The sequence below is a fragment of the Brachyistius frenatus genome, unplaced genomic scaffold (assembly GCF_029030835.1).
Source record: "Brachyistius frenatus isolate BFR_SWC_R1_liver_20210118 unplaced genomic scaffold, ASM2903083v1 Contig_28, whole genome shotgun sequence".
NCBI classification, from domain to species: Eukaryota; Metazoa; Chordata; class Actinopteri; family Embiotocidae; genus Brachyistius; species Brachyistius frenatus.
Window position 1 is genome coordinate 3617137 of NW_027210627.1, and position 25413 is coordinate 3642549.

Sequence of the window (25413 nt, forward strand, 5' to 3'; positions counted from 1 at the left end):
TTCACTTAATGATATTAAAAAAACAACAACATTGATATTCCAGGTCTCACTTTGTTTTAACGTGTCAGGCATCAACAAACAGCCCGCTGGCATTTAAAAGCACTGCTCGCCTGCCTGTCTGTCTGACCGTCTCCACGGCAACCAAGTGTAAACCTACAGCAGGAGGCATGCAGGACAAAAAAAAGAAGAGAGGAGAGGAAACAGTTGAGTGGAGAGTCTGTTGGAAAGGATCAAAGGTTTGCTTGTCTAATGTCCTGCAGAAGGCTGGAAGAGACATACGACTGAATTAGTTAGGACGGGTTGAAACAAATGGAACGATAGTAAGTAAAGAAAAGTTTATTTCAAAATTCTGTTGCAATTTATGGTTATTGGTCTTGTTTTAAAGCTGCCGACAGTCGCTGTGAAAAGTAACAATAACTATTTAAGGTCTAGAAAGTTCATTTACAGGTTCGAGAAGGCACTTTTCTATCATATTTATAAATCATACATTACATTTTAACATGTCGATTAACACTTCAGCCATTTTGACAGCTGCTTTGACTTTTGTCAAACATTAAACAAAACAGAAGTTTAATCTTCAAAGATGCATTTCTATTGTGCACCTACCTCTACACAATTAAAAACGACCTTATAGCTGCATGGATCCACATATGTGCACTGTCATTGGTGGATAAGCTCAATTGATGCATAATGATGCATGACACCTTCAATAATAATGAGACAATGGCTCATTTCGTGCCCTCTGTGTTATCTCTGCCGGGACCAGTAGTTCACTGGAGACTTATATCAGTGTTAACATCCAGTAATACTCCCACAAACACACAGACTGCCAAACACACTGACCTGGGAGACCGTACCAGATATATCAGTGCTGTTTTTGTAATATTTTTCAGCCCTCATTTATCTTCTTCTTTTTTTTTTTTAAACCAAAATAATAAAAAACAGCAGAAGTCTGGTGTGACTCAGCTCAGACGCTGCACTTTTCTTCGGGTTCTGTTCACTCAGGTCTGATGGGGACCCTGTGAACTATGCAGGGGAGGAAGAAGAGAGAGAGCGATGAAGAGATGCAGAGAACGGAGCTGGAAGAAGAAAACAAAAAGATGATTTTGGTGGAGAGCCTCGGACCAGAGATGGAGAGCCAGGAGGAGCTGGAGGTCTCCAACGCTGAGGATGAGGAGGAACGAGGAAGCACTCCTCTGATCACTGCCTGTCGTAACGGCATGACTGACGTAAGTTATGTATGTGTATGTAGGTGTGAGAATTTAGCTCATTCATATTTATTGTAATCATGATTGGTTGCTGAGCTATTAGAAGATCCAACATTAGATTTTTTTTTTCTGGAAAATTAGACCTTGGAAAGTTGGGTGAACAAAACAATTCTGTCACATTACGCACAGTATTTTTCCTCTCAATAACAACGATGTGTTTATGAGCATGTGAGATTCACGTGACCTGAATCTGCCTCTTTACGTAACTCCCAGGAGTCATGTTCAAAACAAGCATATGACTTCAGACAAGAGAGACTCCCCTGTGAACCAGTGAAGGGAGATAAGATACTAAAATACAGCTGGTATTTGGTGAAGCTTTAATCCTAATATTTTTTCTTTTTAAATGGATAAATTCAAAAGGTATTTCGGAAAAAATTAATAGTTGTCTGACAGTACAATAAAAACAGAACCAACAGTCATTTTATCGACAGAACTCACATCATCTACGAAACCTAAATAAAGAGAATTTATTTCCCAAAATCCCCTCTTTTATTATACTAATTGTATTTCTTTGTGGTGTGGCCCTTAACAGGTGGTGCAGCGGCTGCTGGGGACCGAGGCTGATCTGACCCTGTGTAACTGCAGCCAGCAGACAGCGCTCCACGTCAGTCCACCTGAGCTCCGAGGGAAAATGGTGAGGTGGATGTCGAGGCCTCATCTGACCCCCCAGGTACAGCTGCTGCAGGCTGCCTGGCAGGGAGACCTTAACTCCCTACAGCACCTGCTGGTAAGTCTCTCACACACACACACACACACACACACACACACACACACACACACACACACACACACACACACACACACACACACACACACACACACACACACACACACACACACACACACACACACGAGTTTTCGGTGATTTCCTAGATGACTAAAACACAACAAGGGCAACATTGACAGTCTTTTCCTATGACAAAACTCAGCTGGGTTTTCTGTTTATGTTTATGAGTAATCAGTGTTGTCCAACTTTTATCAATTATAACTGTTATTTACCAGGAACACCTTGAGTGAAAATATCTATAGACCTTTAAAATAATGAAGAAAAAAAAAGTATTTAATAAGGAAATAAAATAACAACACACATTTTTTTGTGTGTGTGGTGGTTTGGCACAATTGGACTTGAAAATGCAATCCTGAGTTATAAATCAGCCCAGGCCAACAAACAGTCCTTATTGTGTTACTGGTAATGTGACACTTCTTGTCAGGTGCTTCTCTGACAACGGGTCTAAATAACTGCCACTACCTAAATTGTGTGCAACTATGCGTTTTCCCTGACAACTGAATGTATTGTTAAAGCACGTGATTTTTTTTTTTTTTTTTTAATTTATAGACTGAATTCATTTCCTAATTCATGAAACAAAATGTTCACTTTTAAGACCCTGACAAGAAGTTTCAAAATCAGCTCCTTACTTCGACTGACGAATACTTATGTAGATCACATGCATACTCACGCCACCATGTGTGGCACAATTCCCTCCACCGGATGGTGCTGCAGATCAATTAAGAGCCCCCCTGAAACAGTAGAAACTTGTCTTCCAAATATATGATTAGTTCCTGAAGTGTCTCTGTAACTGAAGTAATATTCATGAGTGTCTGTTTGCATGTACCAGATTCAGACAGACAGGGTGGATGTGAATGTTCCAAACAGCGACGGTGTGACGGCTGTGATGCTTGCTGTCAGGGACATTGACCTTTTTGAGGGCATAGCGGCACGGTTGCCATGGGAACACAGACCTGTGGAAATGATCAAGGAACTGCTGGGACTCTTTGCGTAAGGAAGCACATGTTCGTGCACGTATTGACATACAAACATTACGTTTTCTTTAGAGTCAAAAGGAACTTCAGCTCCAAAAAGGCTTTAGGATGCTTTGGTATGAAGTAATATTTAGCTGAGAATGATAAAAGAAAAGGAAATGTACCTGCAAAGAGAACAAATTTTAATAGCTGAAGTTCTCTGTTATGGAAAAACATCCATTTAAACTTGTTCCATCTGCCTCTTCAGTGATCCACAGGCACGAGACCACAACGGCTGCTCTGCTCTCCACTATGCTGCGAACATCACCAGCTCTCTGACAGAGGAGCTCATTCATATTCTGGTTGAGGCTCACACAGGTACGCGCACGCACACACACACACACACACACACACACACACACACTTCAGACCCACCTAGGGAGAAGGCAAATGCATCAATCATCATGGTTTAGTGGACATAATGTAGCATTTTGTTGATTCACAATTTAACGCTGCACTGCTCAATAGTTTTTACATTAACGATGGAATGAAATTACTTCTGTATGTTATGTTTGGCTGAGGACCCAAATGCACAACACAGGAGTTCGGAGGTATGGAAAAGTTATACTTAAGGGCCATGACAAAAACAGGAAATCAGAACATGATGTAGAAAACTGGGAGCATTTATAGTGACTGATTGTTGAGTGGCTGCAGGGGAGGCAGATTGGGGAAGTGGGAGCAGGTGAGGTGGGCGTGGCCTCAGGAGACTGATCATGAGAAGACAGAAACTGAGGACTTCTGGTTGGTGGAGGGAGAAAACTGATCAACAGAAAGGACCAAAAGCCCACTGTATGTATGATATGAAAAGGAGTCACTCATACTGACGAACTCACTGATGTGAACCTAATCCAACAAAGGTGCAACTTTAGCCCTTTTACTTTGAGTTAGTCTCACGTCTCTCATCAGTGTCGATTTTAGATGCAGCAGTGAGCGATAAATCTCAGAATAACTGGATGTACAGTACCTCCTCAGCTTCAAAACAACAGACACAAAGTTTTTGGAACACAATTGGAACATTTGAAGAGGCAGATATTTCCTTAAAGAGTTGGTGGACAATAAAAACAGCAAAATGGAACATTGATTGAAAAAGAAAGTTAAAAGGAGATGAATGATAATGTTGTAAAATGTCTGCTGGATGTGTAAATTGGTATCTGTTAATAAGGGGATAAAATGTCACTGTTGTGTTTACAGCTTTTTCCGGCTGCTTCAAAGAAAGTCTGTTGTTGCTGTTGCTTTCAAGTTGTGGGAAAAATTCAAATTTCAACAGCGTACGTAATCTGCTTTGTAAAAATAAGAATTATCGAGCTATGCTTCTTTCAAAATAAATATAATCTGATTACAATTATGCATTTAACAAAAGTTTGTTTGTGAGTTGAAAAGGATCTTGTTCACAAGCCCTGCACTATAACACAGTTATCCAGCTCTATGATGCTCCCTGTTGTACGCTGTTTTCGTCAATACAGTCACAAACAACATATGACGTGAAAATAAATCAACCTTAAGTCACAAATAACTTAGTTTCCCTCCCTGTTCAGTATTTTTCAGTATCATTGCCTGCTCATTTTATTGAATTAACAAATGGTAAAGTCAAATGAGTGACCACACCTCACTTCCTCATGTTGTATAGCTTTACTTCAGTTACTGATCGGTTACTGATCAATTGATCAATTGATCAGTAACCTATTAAACCGCTCGTTAAATGCAAAGTGCACATATACATGTTGAAGATCTAAATATATCCTCCTATTCACGTTTGTGTGTGAGCGCACACACTTTCTTTCTGTGTGTCATACACATAAAGGGCATACCGAGTTCATTCATAATCCTGTTTTTCAGAGTAAAACCTCAGCAGTTGCGCTCAAAGCCCGCACTTATGTTGGGAGGTATAAGAAAGGCTTGTTTGTGTTTGTGCGGGGGACCACTCTGCTAAGAGCCTTCATGTGTGTATGGGTCAGAGTCGGTGTCAAGGATGGCGATACAGGAACAGGGTGACACAGAGCGGATGGATACACTGAGATGGAAAAAACCGAGGAAGGTTAAACAAAACCAAAAACAACAATGTGTTTTCAGTTTTCAACTTCTAAATCTCCATCTTGTGTAAACAGCTCCGGGTGCAGGAGGTGTGGACCAGAACGTGGATTTTGGAGTTTTTCTGCAGGGTGGAAACGGCTTGATTTTTGTCTTCTTTGCATGCCAATACAAGCCAGACTGGGTTCATTTCTTTGTCTGATTTTGTGCAGATGCTGTCCGTGTGTCACCCTTGACCCTCGACAAACGCTCCTGCCAGGATTTGGACTCAGAGTTTGGAGATTCAGACATAGAGTTGGACATCGAGAGCCTTTATCTGGATCGGTCGACAGCAGCCTCCCCCGCCCCCCCAACCCGTCAACACTTCCTGCTCCACAGCCACACTGGGGTAAGTGATAAATGGGAAACCACTGACAGAGAAAATGCTGAAAATGGTTTTATATCAAAATGTCAAGGCTCCTGTCATTGTTTTTAGGAGCTTTGGGAGAAAGGTTGCCTACATTCAGTGATTGATTGAATTGACCAGACAACACTGTAGTAAGACTGATGTGATAAATCCAGACAGAGAATTGTATTATGAGTCAGGGAAATGAAATTAGTTTCCCTTATTGGGTATTTACATATTGAACAGTATAACTAATTAAGATGTATTTACATAATGTCAAAACTTTTTAAACGTTTCAAAGCACTTGCATAGTTTCACTTTCATACTGCATTAAATCCACAGTGAGAAGTCTGTTAAATAGGGTTGTGTAACTTGTATTGTGTGTATGTGTGAGTAAGTGAGTGCAGAGTGGTCTCAGAGGTTAACTGCCACAAGTAGCCACAATTAACACACACACACACAGACAGGGTCAGGGTCAGGCAGCGAGTGGTCACTCAGAAGACAAATATGTGGAGCAATAATTGGCTCTTTGTGTTTGTGTGTGCGCACGTGTTAGTGTGTGCGGAGGGGCTCTGTTTAGCTGACACTTAGCTGCCATACTGCCCTGTTGTGGGTGTCCTCATTGAGGTGTGTGTGTGTGTGTGTGTGTGTGTGTGTGTGTGTGTGTGTGTGTGTGTGTGTGTGTGTGTGTGTGTGTGTGTGTGTGTGTGTGTGTGTGTGTGTGTGTGTGTGTGTGTGTGTGTATACGCAGGATGAGGACAGCGACACTCAAAAGCTCCTCAGTCACTTGTTGCTGTTGACTTACCAGTAAAACTGAAATTTCAGATTTTGTTTACTTTGAATTTGTTTACAAATTGGAAATACATATGTATACAACACATACAAATGTATAGTTAATGTTTCCAATCTAATTGTTTCTTAAATTTGAATAAAAAAAAAAAAAAACTCATTATAATTTGGCATCCACTGACACTACTCAGAGCTTCTGTCAGCCTTCACTTTTTAAGATATAATAGAATGAATTGCTTACCTCTTTGCTCTTTCCAGGAAGAGCTGGAGTCTCCAGGGAGCCCTCGTCAATCTGACCATCAGAAAGACCTCAGCCAAGGTAGGAGCTCTTTCAGGGACTTCAGGGGTTTTAGATGGGACATGTGGGCTCAGTGAAACTGAAGTGGTGTTCTCTCCTTTTAGATAGGGATAAAAACAAATATGCCCTTGTACTTAGAGGATTAAGGGATTGAAGAGAAACTCAACAAGCATTAATCAGTAATTAAAAAATACCTGACAATGTTTTGGTGATTCAACATGTGTGCTTTGCAGGCTTACTACTCCAAACAGAGTTAGGCCTTTTACAATGACAAGGAAGCATAATGGTCAGCATCCTAAATAGGCCATGAGATCAGATCACCTTTGGAAGAGGGGGAGTGTTCAGATCACCTTTGGAAGAGGGGGAGTGTGTGTGTGTGTGTGTGTGTGTGTGTGTGTGTGTGTGTGTGTGTGTGTGTGTGTGTGTGTGTGTGTGTGTGTGTGTGTGTGTGTGTGTGTGTGTGTGTGTGTGTGTTGGGGGGTGGGGGGGGCGTGACTGGATGGGAGGGATCTCGCACACAATACAAGCTCTCAGCGGAGAAACCTGCCTGAATGTCTCTTACCTCGGCAACAGCAGCATGGTCCAACCTCAGAGAGAGGAACAAGGAACATTAGAGAGGGCAGCGAAAGCATTTCTGGCAAAGTGAAGATGATGATGTTGAACATAATGAGTGAAATAACAGAGGACAAGTCTTAACCATGTGTATAGAGATGACGAGGTCTTTAAAGTGGTCTCAACATGGAAGAAAAGTGGACAAACAGGCTTAGAAACAGGTAATGTGGATTGTTTCCTCACTAATGAACATCAGTGTTTTATATGACTGTTGTACTGTTTTATATGTGGAAAAGAGTAATGGAAATTTTGCTGAGCAAAAAGTGTATGCTTGGTGGTTATCAAGGTTATAGATGTTGCTTTGACATTTAGATACACACCATATTTGACAGCTGTCAACTAATACAGGTGGTACAGGTTTTTGGATAAAAGAATTTTGGTAACAGTAATAGATAGACAAAACTATTTGGCTTCTGTCAAGCTAGAAATGTGTTATGGAAATGAGTTTCAATTTAGAAGACCGGGAGATTTTAATGGATTTTAGGACTGGTGGGTGTAATGCTGTGTGTTTGTGTGTGTCTGAAACAGATAAGGCGATCCCTTCCTGTTTCCAAAACAACATGGAAACACTGAGAGACATCAGGGAAGCCTACCAGTATGCAGGGAGGGGAAGCAGGTGGGTACAGTGAAATCTAATAATCTCTCTCTTCCACATACAAAACACATACATTTGCATATGCAGTCCTTTTTTAATGTGTATTAGGTATAAAGAAAAGTAATTCATTTGGAAGGTGATGGTACTCAGATAATAATATTGACAGAGATGACTCCTGTAAACACATCAACATCTGTTCATACGTCACCACAAACAGTTACGTACACACAAACACTTTATGTGCGTACAGTTAACACTCCACGCCCCCCAGCACACAGTGTGTTGTATACGCAGCACACTCGGCCTGAGCAACACATGCCGCTTCCTTTTACACCGACAGGAGAATTAGAATAGTGTCCTATCTGGTTACGCTCTGAGACCTGTACACCTGTCACCGTGTCCAGAGGACAACCTGTTCTACCCAAACAGGTTAGAAACACAGACACAGGGGGGAGAGGGCTTTGGTGAATCAGCCCATTGTCTGTTATGAGCAGCTCTCACCACTGAATCAAGTCCAAGCTCTCCGAGGAGAATAAAGGTCTTTGCGCTGGTCTCTAATTTCATAGCATCAGCTGCCAGAAATAAGGAGAGATGTGAGGAAAGTGAGGCTTTCTGTTGAGTTCAGCACAAAGAAACACAAATTAAAGGCTTTTGTCATTTCCCTAAATTAATACGAATGAGAATTCCACAATTGAGTCCCAACAAACTCTGTTGGGACTCTGTTCTACTTGCAAGATTATCCATATGACTCCTGTGTTTTCCTGTTTTCGCCTCAGCAGAGGTTTGTCTCTGCCCAGTTTGAGCAGCAACAGCAGAGACTGGGGCCACGCAGATCCCGTTCTATCATCTGGCTTGCTGAATACCAGGACCCCCTGTCAACCAGTAACACCCAGACACAGGTACATGCACACAGTGAGACTTTATTCAACTATTTTATTTTACTTAAGTAAGGCCAATCAAGAGCAGAAGGCTGAACCAAGGTACTGTAATTTGTTACCCTGCTTGTTACCATCATGTATATTATAAAAATAAGGGAGAAGGGATGGGATGCAAATTCAACATTTAATGAAATATACTGACAGAAGAATAAGAGTTTTCTTTCAGTACTTGTTGTTTTCTAATCAAATAAAATGTCAACACAGTTGTCTGAATAACGTCTGACTTGAGCCCATCGGGTTTGTTTACACTTTAAGTGTGTGTGCAGACCCAGCCTCCCCTACTGACACAAGTTATGAAGTCAAACTAGAAGTAATTATTGATTTTAAAGCAATTGCTGAGCTAAAAATATTTGCTTAACATTGTTAAGAAAATATTCAAATTACTGTATGATATACTGAAAATCTTACTTACAAAAAAAAACAACATTCTTTTGATTTGTCCCCGACAGACAGAGAACAATAAGTGTGGTTGTTGGCTCTCCACCCTCACATGGCCCGCTGTCTGCGACGGAGCCCAGCCAGCTCAGCCAGTCAGCCCCCAGCATCATGGAACCACTGCTGTGTTCGAACACTATGATGCAGGCCAGAGCACACATTCAGATTCGTATGTGAAGAATTCATATCTATAGAACTCTGTATTTTAATAAGTATTTTATTATGCTGATGACACTTGGTTGTTTTCAATTTATAATCTCTTTGTGTCTGCAGGACTCGGTTCTCAAACTAATGTAAATGTACAGAAGGTGAGTTTCAACCATAAACCTCTTTAATTCGGCTCCACCTATTTGTCTTGTCATACTTACGATCCTTTTTCTGTTCATCCATATAATGGATTGTCTACTTCGCTGGTTGTGTGACCATTGAATTATTGGTTCTCTGTAGTTTTCACTGGGCCTCTTGCCGGCGCCGCATTCCCGAACACCCAAGCTATTGGCACCCCTGGACGCCCGTCCCAGGGAGAACACAGCTCTCCCAGCACTGAAGCAACGTGTTCCCCTGAAGCCCATCAGCCGGAGCCCCCTTTGCTCCAGGGTCCGACTAAGGCGAGAGAGACTGTCCTCTGGCAGCCCATGCAATGGCCTTCCCATCACTAAGGCTGGCAGCGAGGAAAGTGGGTGCAGCAGCAGCCAGAGTTCCATTGACCTGGAGGATGAGGATGTTGACAGGGATGAACATGAGCGAGCTTATGAAGACAGAAATCTGAAGTTCTTTGGGGACGCACTGTTGCAGCATTCGAAAGATTTGGGCTCCACCGAACCTGATCTAGTTGGGGAGTCAAGGAACAGCCATATTCCACTGATCCACAGATCTGCATATAACCTGGAGGAAAACCTTATCAATCATACAAGTGACTCTCTCAGCACTGAAAAAGCTTTGAACTCTCAACATGGCGGCAAAGCAACCAATACGAAGGAGACAAAAGAGTCCTTTGACAGCAAGTTCTCAAAAGTTTATAACAATGCCCAAAAAGGAGAAACTAGGATTGCTGCCAAAGACACTTTAAATAATGCAAAATCTATCACACCAGAGTCTAAGGAGAAAAAGAAGCACATGGGCAGCACTACAGTACCTGAGACTGAGATTAGTCATGGAGTTACATTTACTGTGAATGATGACCAATGTGATACTATTGCATGCTCTGAGGGGAATAACAGGAATGAACTGACAGAGAGAACAACAGAGGACTCCTGTGATGAAGAAACCCAGGTAGACAAACCAACTGTCTGCAGTGCAGTGGATCTAAAGTCAAACAGCAGAACTGCTGCGGGTAAAACTCAATTTTTTAATGCAGTTGTAAACCTTAACCTGTCTGATGTGGATCCCAAGAGAGACGAGAGGATTTGTAAAGCTTTAAAGCCTGCGCGGAACAGGGAGAAAAAAACTGGCATGAACTCTGAAAAGAGAGCAAATAATCCAACCAACCAGTCCTTCAACATTCTGGCACATGAAGATCAAAATGTTTTAAGTTGGAATAAGTCCAAAGGTAACCCGAAGTACTCCTCATTTACTGCACAAGGCAAAGATAAAACCAGGAAAAGCCCTGAGCTAACTGGTAGCAGAGAGGGCTCTGCAACTAAAGTCAAATCGAAGAGAAAATCCGTCAAAGCCACTCATTGTAACACCGGCACCCCATCACCACGAAAGAAGACTGTTGATCATCCACAAGGCAAAAGAGCACATGCCGACAAGTCCAGCAGCAACAGAACTCAACACCACACACCAGCGAGGGAGTTGAAAAGTGCCCAGCAGTTGAAGAAACCGTGTGGTGTGGGGAAAGTCCAGAGGTCTAAATCTGTGGACCTGCTCACCTACAAAGACATGTTTCAGCAGATCCAGAGTGGCGATGGAGGACCAGCCATCTATGAGATGTTCGCTGGTCCTATCTACGAAAACCTTCGGGTTTCCAGCTCCTGTGAGAAATTAAACGAGAGACAGGTGCAGTTTTCTCCTTCTAGGAAAACACCTCTGAGCTCCAAGGTCAAACACAGGCAACTAAAACCAGCACAGAGTAAGCTGAGGAGAAGCCCGGCGGAGAGCATGGTGGTTTCAGCTACCGGCAAAGCAAAACCTGTGCCGTCCAGGATAAAGCCTCACCTCACATCTGTGTCAAGGAAGGACATCTACGCAACGGAGAATATTCCTAAACAAGAGACTGAGTTAGTTTTTGACGATCACGGTGATGTTTGTCCTGTCAGTGCTCAAGACAAAGGTGGAGGTCATAGGTTGTCTACCATAGCGGAAGCTCTTTCGAGATCCGGCTCTGAAACATTCAAATCTGATGACAAAGCCCTGCATAAACCCACAACTTCATCGCACAGGAAGGAGGATCACAGTCAGACACGTGTGAATTCATCAACAGGAAACCAACCGGTTCCGAAGCCTGATTTACTCAAAAACCCTCAACAGTCGAACGCGTGGACGCCTTCGAGCAGCAGCAGCAGCAGCCGCAGCCGAACCTTCATGTCACCAGTTTACCAGAAGTTTCTGGACGAGGCAGGGGATGGGCCGCTTACTGATGACCTGCTGCAATGTCTGGCAGAGGAGCTGATCTCGCTGGATGAGAGGGACGTATCTACAGGCCCGCTTCCTGAAAACATGGAGCAGAGCAATGAGGAGTGCAACAGAGAGGGCGATGCTTGGCCAGGACAAAGTCAATTTCCTGAGGTAAACCTTTGGGTTCACATTTTAGTCAGAAGGAACTAAGTCATTAGCAAAGTACAATATTACATAACTGCTTTTATAACCACACATTTGTTGGACTGTACAAAAATTATTAGGTGGAGAGAAGGGTCTTAAAAATGGCAGAATATTATGATTTATTTTTCCATCGGAAGGCCGGGTAGCATGACCTTTCTGGAATTATTTTCTCTCATCCTAAATTTGTATTTTATGTTTGCCTTCCTTAACAATATAATTAAAAGTTGCAGAGGTGATGACATCATAAAGACAACTGTCATATGGTTCAAATATGTGCTGTATCTAATGGACACTTCTGTCTCTGTATCTGGGTTTTATCAAAGGGGGACTCCATTGCTTTAAAGTCTGTTTAAAGCTCTTGGGGAATACAACTGCATATGTGGGGCTGAAGATATCAAGTCTTTGATAACTAATTGTCCATCCAAATGAGCTGCAAAGATCCACCAGTTTTTCAACAAATGCATAGAAAATTCTTGAACGATTTTTAGCTGATAATTCACTTCACTCCCTTTGGTCTAAGTTACTTATTTGTTTTGCAAATGACTTTTCTGTGTATTTTACTGCAGGTTGCTTTAATAAACAGGGGCGCTCTGCTTGGCGGTGGATTGGTTGTAGATGACACCATCACATGGACAAGGGGGGAAGTACTCGGCAGGGGAGCCTACGGCACAGTAAGTATGCTCATTTTTAATAGCAAGGAAAAGTAAGACTGCTATAATGCTAATAAAACACAAAGCAGAAACGTTTTATTCTTAGATTTACCAATGTCGGTTCATTTGGTCTCCGTAGGTCTCTAAACAAAACAAACAAAAAAAGAACTCACCTCTTTTGTCATTCTGAAGTTATTTATACATGCAACAGTGGACTGCAGGTTAATCCTACACAAATACCCAAATGATCTAGAACAGCAGGTCTTGATTTTTACCCAACTCTGACTAACACTGCCTTCTTTCCAGGTGTACTGTGGCCTGACCAGTCAGGGCCAGCTGATAGCTGTGAAGCAGGTGAGCCTGGATTCTTCTGACTCCGACGCTGCAAAGAAAGAGTACAATCGTCTGCAGGGGGAGGTGGACTTGCTCAAAACCCTGAGTCACATCAACATCGTCGGCTTCTTGGGCACCTTGCTTCATCGGCATGTGGTTTCCATCTTCATGGAGTACATCCCAGGAGGGTCCATCGCCAGCATCCTTCACAGGTTAACGTGATTCGAGATAACTCGACCGCTTAGCATGACGTTTCTTTGGAGCATAAAGCTTGCCGCAATTAGGACACAATTTTAATGTTCTCTACAAGTGCTTAGAATACGCGTGTTTTCCACTGCCCTCAGGTTTGGTCCACTGCCAGAGCGAGTCCTAGTTCTATACACTCATCAGATCCTTGAAGGGGTCGCCTACCTTCACCTCAACAAGGTGGTTCATCGGGACTTGAAGGGCAACAACGTCATGCTGATGCCGACTGGTGTCATCAAGCTCATAGACTTCGGCTGTGCACGACGCCTCAGTTGCTTAAACCACACGGCTAGCAACAGCGGAGATCTGCTAAAGTCGGTCCACGGCACACCTTACTGGATGGCCCCGGAGGTAAATAAAGAGTTCATTTACGTTGTCTTGTGTGTAATGTTCAAACAATCCTATCTGAGGTTTTTTTTTTCATGTTTTTCAACCCTGAGGTTATAAATGAGACGGGACACGGCAGGAAGTCAGATATATGGAGCGTGGGCTGCACAGTGTTTGAAATGGCCACAGGGAAACCCCCGCTGGCGCACATGGACAAGATGGCTGCTTTGTTCTACATCGGCGCTCAGAGAGGATTGATGCCCTCCTTACCAAATGGGTTCTCGGATAACGCCAAGGATTTTGTAGAAATCTGCTTAACAAGGTGAGATCCGTTGTTTTTCTCTTTTTAAAAAAAAAATCAGCTCACTTGTTAAAACAATGTCTGATTTGATGAAAAATAAGAACTTACTAAGAGTGAAACATTCTTAGATCCCTTAGTTCCCTAATATTCAATCATTTTCTCTCAACTCTAGTGACCAGAGATTACGGCCATCAGCTGACCAGCTGCTGACGCATTCATTCATCCCCCAAAATGAGACTAACGTGAACTCTTGGGAAACACAGAAAATGAACTGCTGTGGTCCCCAAGAGGGACGGTGCGGTTAAGAGTTAACAAATGTTCTTGGGAGTGAACAAATGTCCTTGGGTCCACAATGACATGTAATGATTTAATTTGTATTTTTCAATCAAAACACAGCATGTTGATTTGTGACCCCGAGTGCTCACTACCTATCCCTAGTAGGATAGGTGGGCTTGTGCTTCAGACCTGTCGTCAAAGCTGGAAAAACTGCACTCGTTGCATTCTTGAGCTGAAGTTTCAAAAGAAACACTCGAGGAGCCGTTTTATAGACTTCACTTCTTAAAATAATATAATCAATCAAATGTGAACATATAGATGATAGATTTTTGTTACAGACTCTAAGTCCAAAGTGTGCCAATTTTAAATCTATACAGTGTAACGGGAGATTGTGATGCTTTGTGGTCTAGTTAGGTTCAGATCAAATGTGTCTCCTCCATAGTGCAGCATTTTAATTTTTTTTTATTTTTACATGATTTGCTTTTTCAGTTAATATGAAACCACTTCCTGTTGGCTCTTCATCCGAGTCACTCAGCTACTCATATGACCACATTCTTTTAGCAATGTGAACGCAAATGTGTCCTGGGCAGCGCTGATGGATCACCGACTCGACTCAAGTCCCCCGAATAAGCAAAAGAGATAATGTTTGTATCTGACCTGGTGCTTTTACATGTTACCGTCATGTTACAGCAAGTTTGATAGTTTTGGATATTTTTTTTCCCCTCCACTAAAACAGTTCTTATACCTGAAGATCTCTGCATGCCTTTATTACCGTAAAAAATTTTTTTTTTACCCACAACCCCCCACCAGTTTATTAATCCACCTGCAGCACAGAGCCCAACCCTCTGAAATAACCTGACGCTCAACCAATTTCATCAGGTCGAGCGTGACGGTGAGATCCAATCACAAGTGATCACTAGAGACTCTACTGTGTAAAAATACGTATTTAGAGCCGTCAAGGAATCTGCGTTTAAATCTGTTTAAGCGACATGCCACTGAACTTTTCCTTAATTAACTGCTGCAAAAAACATTACTCCTCTTGTACAACTCTACACATAAGTACAAAGTGTCTTTACTCTTACAGTCTCGTAACATAGACAGACGTTACGTAAAGTGATAGAAAACCAGAACGTAACGTGTAACATGGTAGTGGCAACTTTAAAGTTTATTTGTAATATTGAAAAGAAAAGAAAAAAAAAAAAAAAAGATGTGATAAGTGGCTAACGCTCATTGTCTACATCTGCCGCTGTTCTGTGCGCCCGACTGTAAATCCCTAAAACGGGTACAAACAATTCCGCCTCAGCCTCATTAGGTATGTTGCACGCTCTAACACAAAGTAACCCATTCAAGAACAAAGGGGACCGGGCCATGTTGAGATTTTTTTTAGAACAAGAGTGTTTAATGTATGAAGTGAAGGTGTGTCCAGACAGGTACATGACTGTCAATGTAAAAAGAACCAATTGGATGTGGAAGTCGGTGACACCGAAACCTATCAAGCATGTGTACGTTGCAGATACTTGAGGTCATTTTGCATATAGCTGGCCAATTGGTCACTGCTCTAACAACGCTTACCAGGATGGAAATGGGCCAAGAGGTTTTTTTTTTTTTTCCTGAATAGTACTCTGTTAATGGTTGATTGAATAACACTTAAATGCATCGCCTTCATGGGCTGACATCTAAAGGGCTACAGCTTAATGTCATGAAATGTCTGATTGACTTAAAAGTAAAAGGGATTATGTAAACTTTAATAGCACACTACTACTGTCCTTATCAGTTGTTGTTGTTTTTTTTTTTTTTTTTTTTAGGCACAACCTTTGGCATCCAGCTTAAGGTCTACTTGGAGGTCCAAATTTTTTTGTGTGTGGTAGAAATTGCATCGCTCTGATGGGATAAATAGGTGTCTGAAGTGCCAGTTGCTTAGGGAATTTACTGATATTTCCTGCGATGGAAACCTACAGTACATCACCGTTTACAGCAAGGCTGTAAGAAGCACACGCCACTGGAATGCTGGAATCATTCACCCGATGATGCCCAATCTAAATGATCAACAAAATAAAACTCTTTTATACGTATTATATTTGTTATACTTACAAGCAGCTCCAAACCTGAGTAGTCATGGTATAGCTTTTTTCTTTAAACATACAAAAACGTATGTACATTTATCTCCATTTTTCTGTAAACAGCAAGCGCTCTTTTTTAAATCCCTTTGATGATTGAAACATGCAAATCATACGCACAGTACTTAAGTATAAAAAGAAACAAGAAAAGTAATTCGGGAGATGAAATTGTACACCTAAAAAAAAAAAAAAAAAAAAAAAAAAAAATTTGCATCCATCAACAGTACTAAATGGAATGCCAGCAAACTAAAACTGAAATCATCTCCAGCAGGCCACTACCTTCCTGCATACAACCGCAGAAATGTGATTTAATTAAATAACTTGTTTAAAAAAAAAATAGAGGAAGTAAATGAGGACCTTCCATGTTTTGTTTTTTTTTGTTTTTTTTAAAGTAATACTTGTATTTTCCCATATGGAGATCTGACGCGTAGGGAAGGGAAGGGACCCCCCCCCGTAGTGGAAACACACACTCAGCCCTTCCTCATCCCACACGCACACACCCACCTTTGCACATTCCTAGACTCATTGGAGGAGGAAGGGTGACCAAGCAGCAATTCGACACACTAACAGAAAGACACGACTGAGCATCACAGCCTGCAGATGTGAGTCAGGAAGCATAATTTTTCATCTTTCTTGTCTCTCAGAAAAGGTCCAAGATTACTTTTTTGTTTTCTGCAGATAAGTTTGTTTCTGCCTTTCAATAAAGGGTTTATCATCACAAAGAGTTATTTTCCTAGGGCACTTAACAAGGAGGTGAGCATAGTCTTCAAAGTCTAAGTTGTGGGTAGTTTGTTGCCATTTCCATGTGCTGGCCATGGCTGCAGAGTGGTGGACTCAGTGTCTCTGCTCTCCCACTTCATGTGGTGATTCGCTAGGAGGAGGGAACTGCTGAGAGGTCCGCAGCCCACCTGGGTATGACAGGAGGGGGAGGAGGAGAAACAAGAATAAGGAGGAGGAGGAGGAGGAGGAAGAGGAGGACGGTGGGATGGAGGTTAGCCATAGAGCTGCAAGCCAGATGAGACACACTGCAGTACAGGAGAGGAGTAAGGAGGAGAAAAGGGGGAAGAAAAAGATGAAGTACCTGCAGCACCAGTGCCCCCCTTGGAGATTTTGCTCACTTTGGAGCAAGAAGTGGAGGACGAAAGGTGGTGGTGGTGGTGGTTGTGGCTGGCCTCGGGGTGTGCCCTCTTGCGCGACGAGGATGTAGACAAAGGGGCGGATCCGGGAGGAGTTGGCGTCGTCCCTTCCATGCCGATCAGGCCCGGAGGACCCCGCAGCAGGCCGACCCCTCCACCTGGGACCTCTGTGCCTCCTCGTCCGTTGCCGCTGTGTGTGTGGGCGTGACTGTGCTTGTGGTGGCGATGGAGGTTGTGCTCCGCTCCGCGATGCTGCTTCTCCTTGCTTACAAGTGGGCTGGAATGTTTACTCTTGTTGTTGTTGGCTGCCGCGCCTTCATCTGATGAACTGTGGCGCTCCGAGGATGAAACTTTTATCTTCATCTTAAGCTCGTCTTTGCTTGGCTGTCCGCTTTTATCCAGCTGGGAACTGCTGCTGGATCCGGGAATGGCCAGTCGGAGTTTGAGCGAGCCTTTGTCCCGTTTGTCACTGTGATGACGTCTTTCTTGCCCTGAAGTTGAAGTGGAAGGAACTTTCATTTTCATTGGGGAGGCAGTCGTGCTGCCACCACCTCCGTGGGATGTTTGGTGGGGCTGTGAATGTTTTCTGTGGTCTACTTGGCTCAAAGTGGATGGTGCATAGGTAGAGGAAGAGGACAACATATCCCCGCAGTCCAGTACTCCTCCATGCTGCTCCTGCCGACGTTTCTGCCCAGAGACAGCCAGCTCTGCAGCATGTTTCTCTCTGTATTTGTCTAGAGAAAGCTTTTGAGCTGGAGAGGGTTGAGGTGGAGGCTGCTGAGCTGGTGGAGGGTAAGCAGACTGAGGTGGTGGCTGATTCTTGCCCGCTGCACTCCCACCAGCTCCTTTTTGTTCTTGTTTGACAGGGTTAAAATCTACTGTTTTCTCAGTCCTGTATAGCGGCGGATGCTGAAGCAAAGAGGAAGTGGAGGTTTGCAAGGACATTGTCGGCTCTTGGTGAGGGACGCCATGAGTCTCCTGTTTTAAACAGGTGGAAGGGTACCCTGCTTGGCTCTGGGGCCACTCACTGTGGCTAGCTGGATTGTACGTGGCAGCCATGGCGTCCAGAGACAAGGTTGCTCCTCTGGACTGGCCGGGCATGGGCACAGGGAAGGCAGCGCCTGCTTTGGAAAAACTTGGGTTGGATAAGGGAGCTCCAAGAAATGAGGAATCCCCTGGGCCGTCAAGCATTGAGGGCCCGGCAAACGCGTTGTCCGTCAACTGGGTGTTGTCATTCTTGGGCTTTTTAGCAGCTTGTGTCGCCTAGAAGATAGAAAGAGTCAGAAGGCTGTGAAGAGTTTGGGTTTTCTTACTCGAAACATTTTTGAAGGGAATTCAACAGTGGTATCAAGACAAATGATCAATGAGCCAGGTTTTCATCTGCTGCATGTAATCCTACATGAATAGATATTTTTCAATTTTTAACACCTGCCGTCAATATTGCAAAAGGGGCCAAATTGGGCTGTTTGAAAGATGTCTTTGACCCATAATTTAAATTTGATAAGTGCAGGATGTGTAAGGGAGATGTAGCCTGTACTACAAGAACAATAGACTGAGAGAGCAGCAATGTTTTTACCCTCCAGTTTCGTATCCTCTTCAACCGGCTGGGTGTCTTCTCCAAAATCTGCAGGAACTCATGGGTCAACTCTGAAAATACAGGACACGCCCTCAGTAAACATGCTTGCAAAACATAACCATATAGAAAATTATACTAAACGCACTGAAAGATGCGACTTTCAGCTCACCGTCAAGCAGCTCGAGAGTGACAGAGCTGTCCACGTACTCCCACCAGTGTTTCCCATCAGTAGAAACTGGGATCTCCCAGTTGGACCACTTGCATGCCAGGTGGATGCACACACAGGCAATCACTGTGGGCTTGTACTGTAGGCAGAAGGTAGTGAGGTGTAGACTGCATAGTGTGTGAGGGTTTAAGTGTGCGAGTGTGTTGATGCGGGCCAGGTGTGGTCAGGATGGATTCCATATGTGGAGAAAAGAGAAAAAAAAAACACAAGAGGGAGCAGACACTTTTAATATACTGTTGGTGTAAGTTTCAACAATGGAGCACAATTGTTAAAAGATAGACTGTTTGATTGTGTTGATACAGTTAACACAATTCAATCTAAAGCCAAATACAGGTGATATTATCTTATAACTTTATAATGCCGGTATAATATGGAAATAGTTTCTTGCGTGCTTAAAAGTAAGCGATAGATTGTGTCATGTGACGATTTTGCGTTAGTGGAATTTGACTGGATTAAATGCAGGTGGTGTAAAAACAAAAGTGAGGGGAGTGGAGAGGGGACCCATGTGTATTAGCTAAGTGTAGTCTGCCCATTGTGAAACACTGACCATGAGGCTGCCCATGTGACAGTTACATCATTGTACAGTTATCTGACAAGGGGCTGCCCCTACAACCCTGTCTGTATGGGCCTCTCTTTTTCTTTGGACTGAGTTTGAATTGAAAAATCTAATGGATCCTCCTAAGCAAGGGATACTACTGCTACTACTAGGGGACTGTGGACATGTATGGTAGAAGTGTAAATTAAATACTATACCATGTTATTACATAACATTGTTCTGCAACCGTAGATTTGCAAACATGAATTACTCGGGTATACAGTGACAATCTCACTTGGGAGTATATAGGTATTTTGTAATCCCAATGCATGAAGAAACAGTCTATCGAAAAATTATTATAATATTTTTATACAGTTATCAGTCACTGCCAACATTTGTGTGCATTTAGCCAATTTGGTCAACATTTCAAAATCCATCTCAGATTGCTTTAAACTTTAAACAAAAAAATTAAGAATGCGAGTCTTTGTGCCCTGGTGAAAAGTCATGTACGACAGTATTGAACTATTTAATAAACAGGCAACAGCTTTCACTATTAATAAGAACAAAAACATTTAACACCAGTCACAGCCATTGTACAAATACTGTGAACTAATTGGAAGTTGTTCATGGCAAAGTAAATTACATTAATACCAATTCATTTCCACCATCATGTACTTTAAACAAACCCTTTAAGGACCCAGTTTTCAAATAAAGAACAATTTCTCATTGCTTTAGAGCAAATAATCACCCAATGCATTTTGATCAGTCCACGAGATACTCAATGGCTTTAGTTATTTGCATTACATTTAGGGTTTTTCATAGCAGGGGGTAAAGTCGCGCCGAGCCATGCCACCACTATTTTTTTTTTTTTTTTTACATAAGTACTTTTACAACCCGGTATTGAAGTCAAGATATCAGTACCGGTGTCAAATATTGCGGAATAATACCCGGCCCTACACACAAATTTAGCTGTGATAAAAACGACAAGACCATCTCTGGTTGGCTATGATAGGCCCCTATAAACCAACAGAACTACAGCAGCGCAGTTATTCCCTGCTGTGAGGCTGAAGTGGAAATGCATGTAATCACTGCTCGGCTTGGCACGGCGTGGTAAAGTGGACCAACCCGGGCTAATGGTAAAAACCTAATATTCTGCAGGTCCTTAATGGGTCACAATTAGGTTTATCTTAAGTTCATATGCGCTAAATGTACGATAGAATGCTGTAGAGCTAGAAAAAAAAAAAAATTGTGCATTTAAAGACAAGCAAATATTACAAAATATGAATAATCTTGAAAGAGATAATGCATTTTGAACAAATGAATATGAAAAAGAAAATTTCAAAAATGTATCTGCGGTACTTACCAGAAGACCTCTACGAGAAATGTTTACATCTGTGAAATCTTTAGCTGCTATTCAGGCTACCAGAGTGTCTTTCTTTTAGAATTATGCACTTTTTCGCAACCGAACAAACATGTGGGTTTTCAAGCGCACCACTACACTTCACATCTTGCATTCAACCCATCTGTGCCAACACGTGGTCCCTTGTACAATACACCGCACTGCAACTGGGGCCGGTAACGCTACGATCCACCATGTCCCGCTACCTCTATAGAAAGGAGGGGAGCTGAGGGGGTGGAGGCAAGCGTCCCAACAACCACCAGTGCAAGTAGGGCCCGTTGGACACTGAAAGGGTACCCTGCATTACAGGAAGCTATGGTGTGCAGTCAAAGTGCAACAAAGGAGGGGCAGGATAACAACCTGTTGGTAGCCATGAAATAGGAAGTCTGTGCCAGATCCTTGCTTGCTGTAAGAGACAGAGAGAAAAAAGAAAGAAAAAAGGAAAAAGGATTATAATTTCTGCAAACCAAAATACTTTTATTATCATTAGGATGGGTAGTCAACATTTATCATTTTTAAACTGATTTCCAAATGCACTGATTAGGCCAAGACCAAGACTGGGAACAACAGATGCAACCTGGTGCAGCAATAATGTTTGACTTTAAATGTTACTTTATTACGTTTTGCTATCATTTTATAATCATTCAGACGATGGAGAGGTTACAACGTTTCTTCAACTGTGGAGTTCAGCAGCTTTAGATAATTATCACCTGGTACAAAAGTATGTTCAGTTATTCTATTGTTTGTGGCCTATACCTGTTTAAGAATAAGGAGAGTTGGGCTGCTATTATCATTAAAAACAACTTTTTCAATAGATTTTTATAATTTTGTTTTACTTATTTGATAAATAACTATATTTTTCAATTCTATGATTAATATTAGCAGTTATATTATAAGTATTGGCAATGGCAAGCAGATAATTATGGGTTGTTCTTAAAGCTAATGATAACAATTGTTGTTGATTTTTATAATTTTGTTTGACTTATTTGATAAATAACTATATTTTCCAATTCTATGATTAATATTAGCAGTTATATTATAAGTATTGGCAATGGCAAGCAGATAATTATGGGTTGTTCTTAAAGCTAATGATAACAAAACGGGGGGAAAAAAGTCTCTGACTTGGCGAATAAGTGTTGGCAAATGTTGTGATTCATGTTATGTCAGACAATGATCTCAAAAGGTCATCAAGAGAACAAGGTATGTGGTTCAAGGTAACCATTAAATCAGCAAGGTTTTCACCCCCCTCCCCACCCATATCTGAGGTGGGACAAACAAGAGCAGAGGGCACAAAGAGCAAAGAAGGAAGCCTCTACCTCGCACTAGCTGGGAACATTTCACCACATCAGTGTGTGGGTGATCAATAGTAATTTCAAATCCTGGAACAAAATACATGACAGGTGAGTTCAACACAAACACAGTTGGGAGGTGACATGTCATTTTACAATCAAACAAACAAAGGTAGCGCTCCATTTGAGGCCATCAATTCAGATTTTAGAAGGTATTTATATTTAAATGGGAAATGTGGAACTTGACAGTCAATTCTTTTATTCTTTTTTTGACTCTGACCACTTTCATTGAGGGTGTCAATACATTTCTCGGTATTGAACGTAATCAATAAGTGAGCCCAAACTGTTCCGGATGTAAATTTAAATGTTGCGACTGAGGAGTGGAGTTAACATTTGCAAAATATTGTTGTGAAAAATGTACTACAGAGTACCATGTTTTATGACTAATGTCGGCAATAGGAGAATGACATGTCACCTTTACATGATTTATTGAAAATATGTATTTGACATGATAACCATAGAGCAGATGATAAAACATTTCAGTCAACAGGCTGTGATAGATAAAGTCAACAGTGATTAATAGCACTACGCCCTTACTTATCATTAACCAATGGTAATGATTATGATAAACAAACCGCTCTCAAGTCATCCACTCCAGTCACCACTACTTACCCAGGGTCTGCAGCACTATGGATTCAAGTATCACCAGCTCTTGAGCTTGCTGGAGGTATGCCTGAAGTTTGATAGACAGTCATTACAACACAATTGTAATGAGTCTATTGATCTAGCCCCGAACAACTGATTTTAAATGGCCAAAACTCCAAACAGGGAGGCTCATTCCACTATGAATGCAAGCCTTGATGGGTTGGGGTGTTTGGTACACACCAAGCAGCAGGACAGGCCCCTTTTACAGCGTTAGGGGAATGTGGCACACCCAAGCTATACATTGAGAAACCGTGACCGCTGAGACAATTGGAAAGACACTACAAAGAAACATACAATATGTAGATGTACCAACACTTACATTACTTTTTGTGTCTAGAGGCGATTCTTGCGGATTTAGGCAAGCGTGTGCAACTTTAATCACATGTTCGAGTTTCCGAGGTTGCTCTTCCACTTTTGCAGCCAAGAATAAGGTGGTTGGAGATATTATCTGTGGAAAAGCACCGAGATATTGAAAACAACACAAAGAAAGTCAGTCCGTCCGACACGCGACAGCGGGACGCAAGTCAATAGCGTGATTTCACAATACTTACGTTCCTGTGGAATTTGGTGAAAGAGTGGTGCATATAAAATCTATGCATGTAAACAATAGCTGTGTTTATTGTTAGTTGAGAGCTGGGAGGGCGTTGGTCAAGGAAAAGTATTCATTGTTGAATGCCATTACACAGCGGTGGATGCATATTTACTCAAGTACTGGATTTAAGAACAATTTGTCGGTTCGTGATCGTTTCCACTTGATTGCCACACGTCACTTCTTCACACCGGTTCTCCACTACTTCTACTTCAGGAGGATTTCTTACGCACGTTGTATTATATGACGCTGCTGGACCGAAACCTTTTCTTCAGCCCGGGATCTGAACACTTCCTCCGGCGCCGCTGTTCTGTCAAACCAAGACACGCGTGTCGATAACAGACCAGAAGGAGTAAAGACGGCGGACAGGGAGGTTCAGTCAGCTTTACACGAGTCATGTCGTACTGGAGCGAAACGAGTGGCGAACCGACATCAGCAAGGAAACGTGACGTAGCACGGCGTTATTGTCCAGACGGATGGAGGTGAGGTGGAGACGGATGGAGGTGAGGACGGAGGACGTCTTGTCTGTCTCAGTGGACCAACAGCCGCCTAACGGCCTTTTAAAAACGTCAAACCCTCGGCTAGCAAGCTAGCTTCGTGCTAATCCAGCGCGTCGATACACAAGACAGCGACGACACCGTTGTCCCAGACGAAGGGTTTTAAACGTGTCAAATAACTTTTAACAAACAAAAACAAACAAAAACAAAGCGTATAAACTATTAGTCCTGATTCTCGCTCCCTGAACTCAGCGAGGTTTCAAACATGGTCTAACGGCCCCCCGGCCAACAGTTAGCTCGCGCCATGTCTGCTCGGGGAGAAGTTTGTTTACAAAGGATACACGTTCAGCCTCTGACCCATGTCCTGGATCAGGTTCGCTGCTTGCTGTCGGTAGGACAGCTCCCGGTCTGGTTCCACTCCGGATCGGCGGGACGGCGTGTTTTCGAGTTGCTCCCGTGTGAAAAACCATTTCGACGAAGACCCCCGGCACGCCGCCATTACTCGTTCACTTGGGCATCGAGAAAGCGGATGTGACGCTGACGTCGCGCAGGAAAAACACGACTTCTTCTTTTACTTCTTTTGCTGGCAGTGGAGGCGTGGCCGAGCTCACTGCTGCCCCCCGCTGGTGGAGTGACGTCACTGCCGCTGTGGCCTTCTTGAGGCCTGTGTCTTCCCCGTTACAGTGGATCTGTGATTTAGAGGGAGTGGACGACTTTCCTAGCGCTTTTATTTTTGATATTTTGAGACACCCCTCTGCCTAAAGTGTTCTACTTTTTTTTTGTTTTGTTTTGTTTAATTCTACAAATAAAGCCATCCTTTCCCCAAGCGTAGAACTGGCAATGTAGGCTACCAAGACACGTAAGCGCTCCACCTGCCTCGTTAAACAACTAACATTATGGCCTCTCTTCCATATTGATTTCTCATGTGTAAAAATAGCTGTCTAGCCGTCAGCCACAAACATATAAATTAGGCTATTAGAACTAAACGTGACTTCTTCCATGGTGAGGTCGCGTGTAATCGGCATTTACATTTTTTTATTTCACATTTGAACGAAATTGTATTTATTTTAAGTTAATCGCCTTGACAGGATTGAGTATGTTTACCAACAGAATTACAAATGATAAAGAACTACGGAGTTTTGCCAGTTTTTGATTATTCCTGTTTTATTTTGTCATCAGTTACCCGGATGTTCTTAGTCTGTTTACTTCCTGCGTGTCTTTTCCCGCCATCTTTTAATGCGCACCTGTGTTTCGTCGGCCAATCAGCCAGCAATGTGCCTCCTCTCTTCTTTTTCACTTG

The 25413-nt window shown here is 42.5% G+C and overlaps 2 protein-coding genes across 4 annotated transcripts; one reads left to right on the plus strand and one right to left on the minus strand.

Annotated features, from left to right (window-relative positions):
* Positions 1 to 208: 208 nt before the first annotated feature.
* map3k19 (mitogen-activated protein kinase kinase kinase 19) lies at positions 209 to 14201 on the plus strand. The gene is made up of 17 exons (XM_069698865.1): positions 209 to 320; positions 1006 to 1229; positions 1801 to 1995; positions 2885 to 3045; positions 3277 to 3386; positions 5309 to 5484; positions 6529 to 6589; positions 7709 to 7796; positions 8555 to 8674; positions 9163 to 9317; positions 9422 to 9456; positions 9596 to 11878; positions 12478 to 12582; positions 12868 to 13106; positions 13239 to 13491; positions 13581 to 13789; positions 13941 to 14201. The coding sequence occupies exons 2-17, from the start codon at positions 1029 to 1031 to the stop codon at positions 14071 to 14073; spliced, it is 4524 nt and encodes a 1507-aa protein (XP_069554966.1). The 5' UTR covers positions 209 to 320; positions 1006 to 1028; the 3' UTR covers positions 14074 to 14201.
* A 990-nt stretch (positions 14202 to 15191) lies between these two features.
* Positions 15192 to 25131, minus strand: ccnt2a (cyclin T2a). Of its 3 annotated transcripts, XM_069698867.1 has the most exons (10): positions 24455 to 25131; positions 23579 to 23660; positions 23347 to 23475; positions 22995 to 23055; positions 22350 to 22412; positions 21394 to 21439; positions 19043 to 19206; positions 18874 to 18944; positions 17243 to 18560; positions 15192 to 17069 (listed from the first exon to the last, which is right to left on the minus strand). In XM_069698867.1, exons 1-10 carry the CDS (start codon positions 24610 to 24612, stop codon positions 16996 to 16998), a joined length of 2166 nt encoding a protein of 721 aa, XP_069554968.1. In that variant the 5' UTR covers positions 24613 to 25131; the 3' UTR covers positions 15192 to 16995. The 3 variants fall into 3 exon arrangements, 2 of the variants coding, with proteins under 2 accessions (XP_069554968.1, XP_069554967.1); XM_069698866.1 differs by lacking the exon at positions 15192 to 17069 and having other exon boundaries at positions 17076 to 18560; XR_011310919.1 differs by lacking the exons at positions 15192 to 17069; positions 17243 to 18560; positions 18874 to 18944 and having other exon boundaries at positions 19116 to 19206; positions 20998 to 21439.
* Positions 25132 to 25413: the final 282 nt, after the last annotated feature.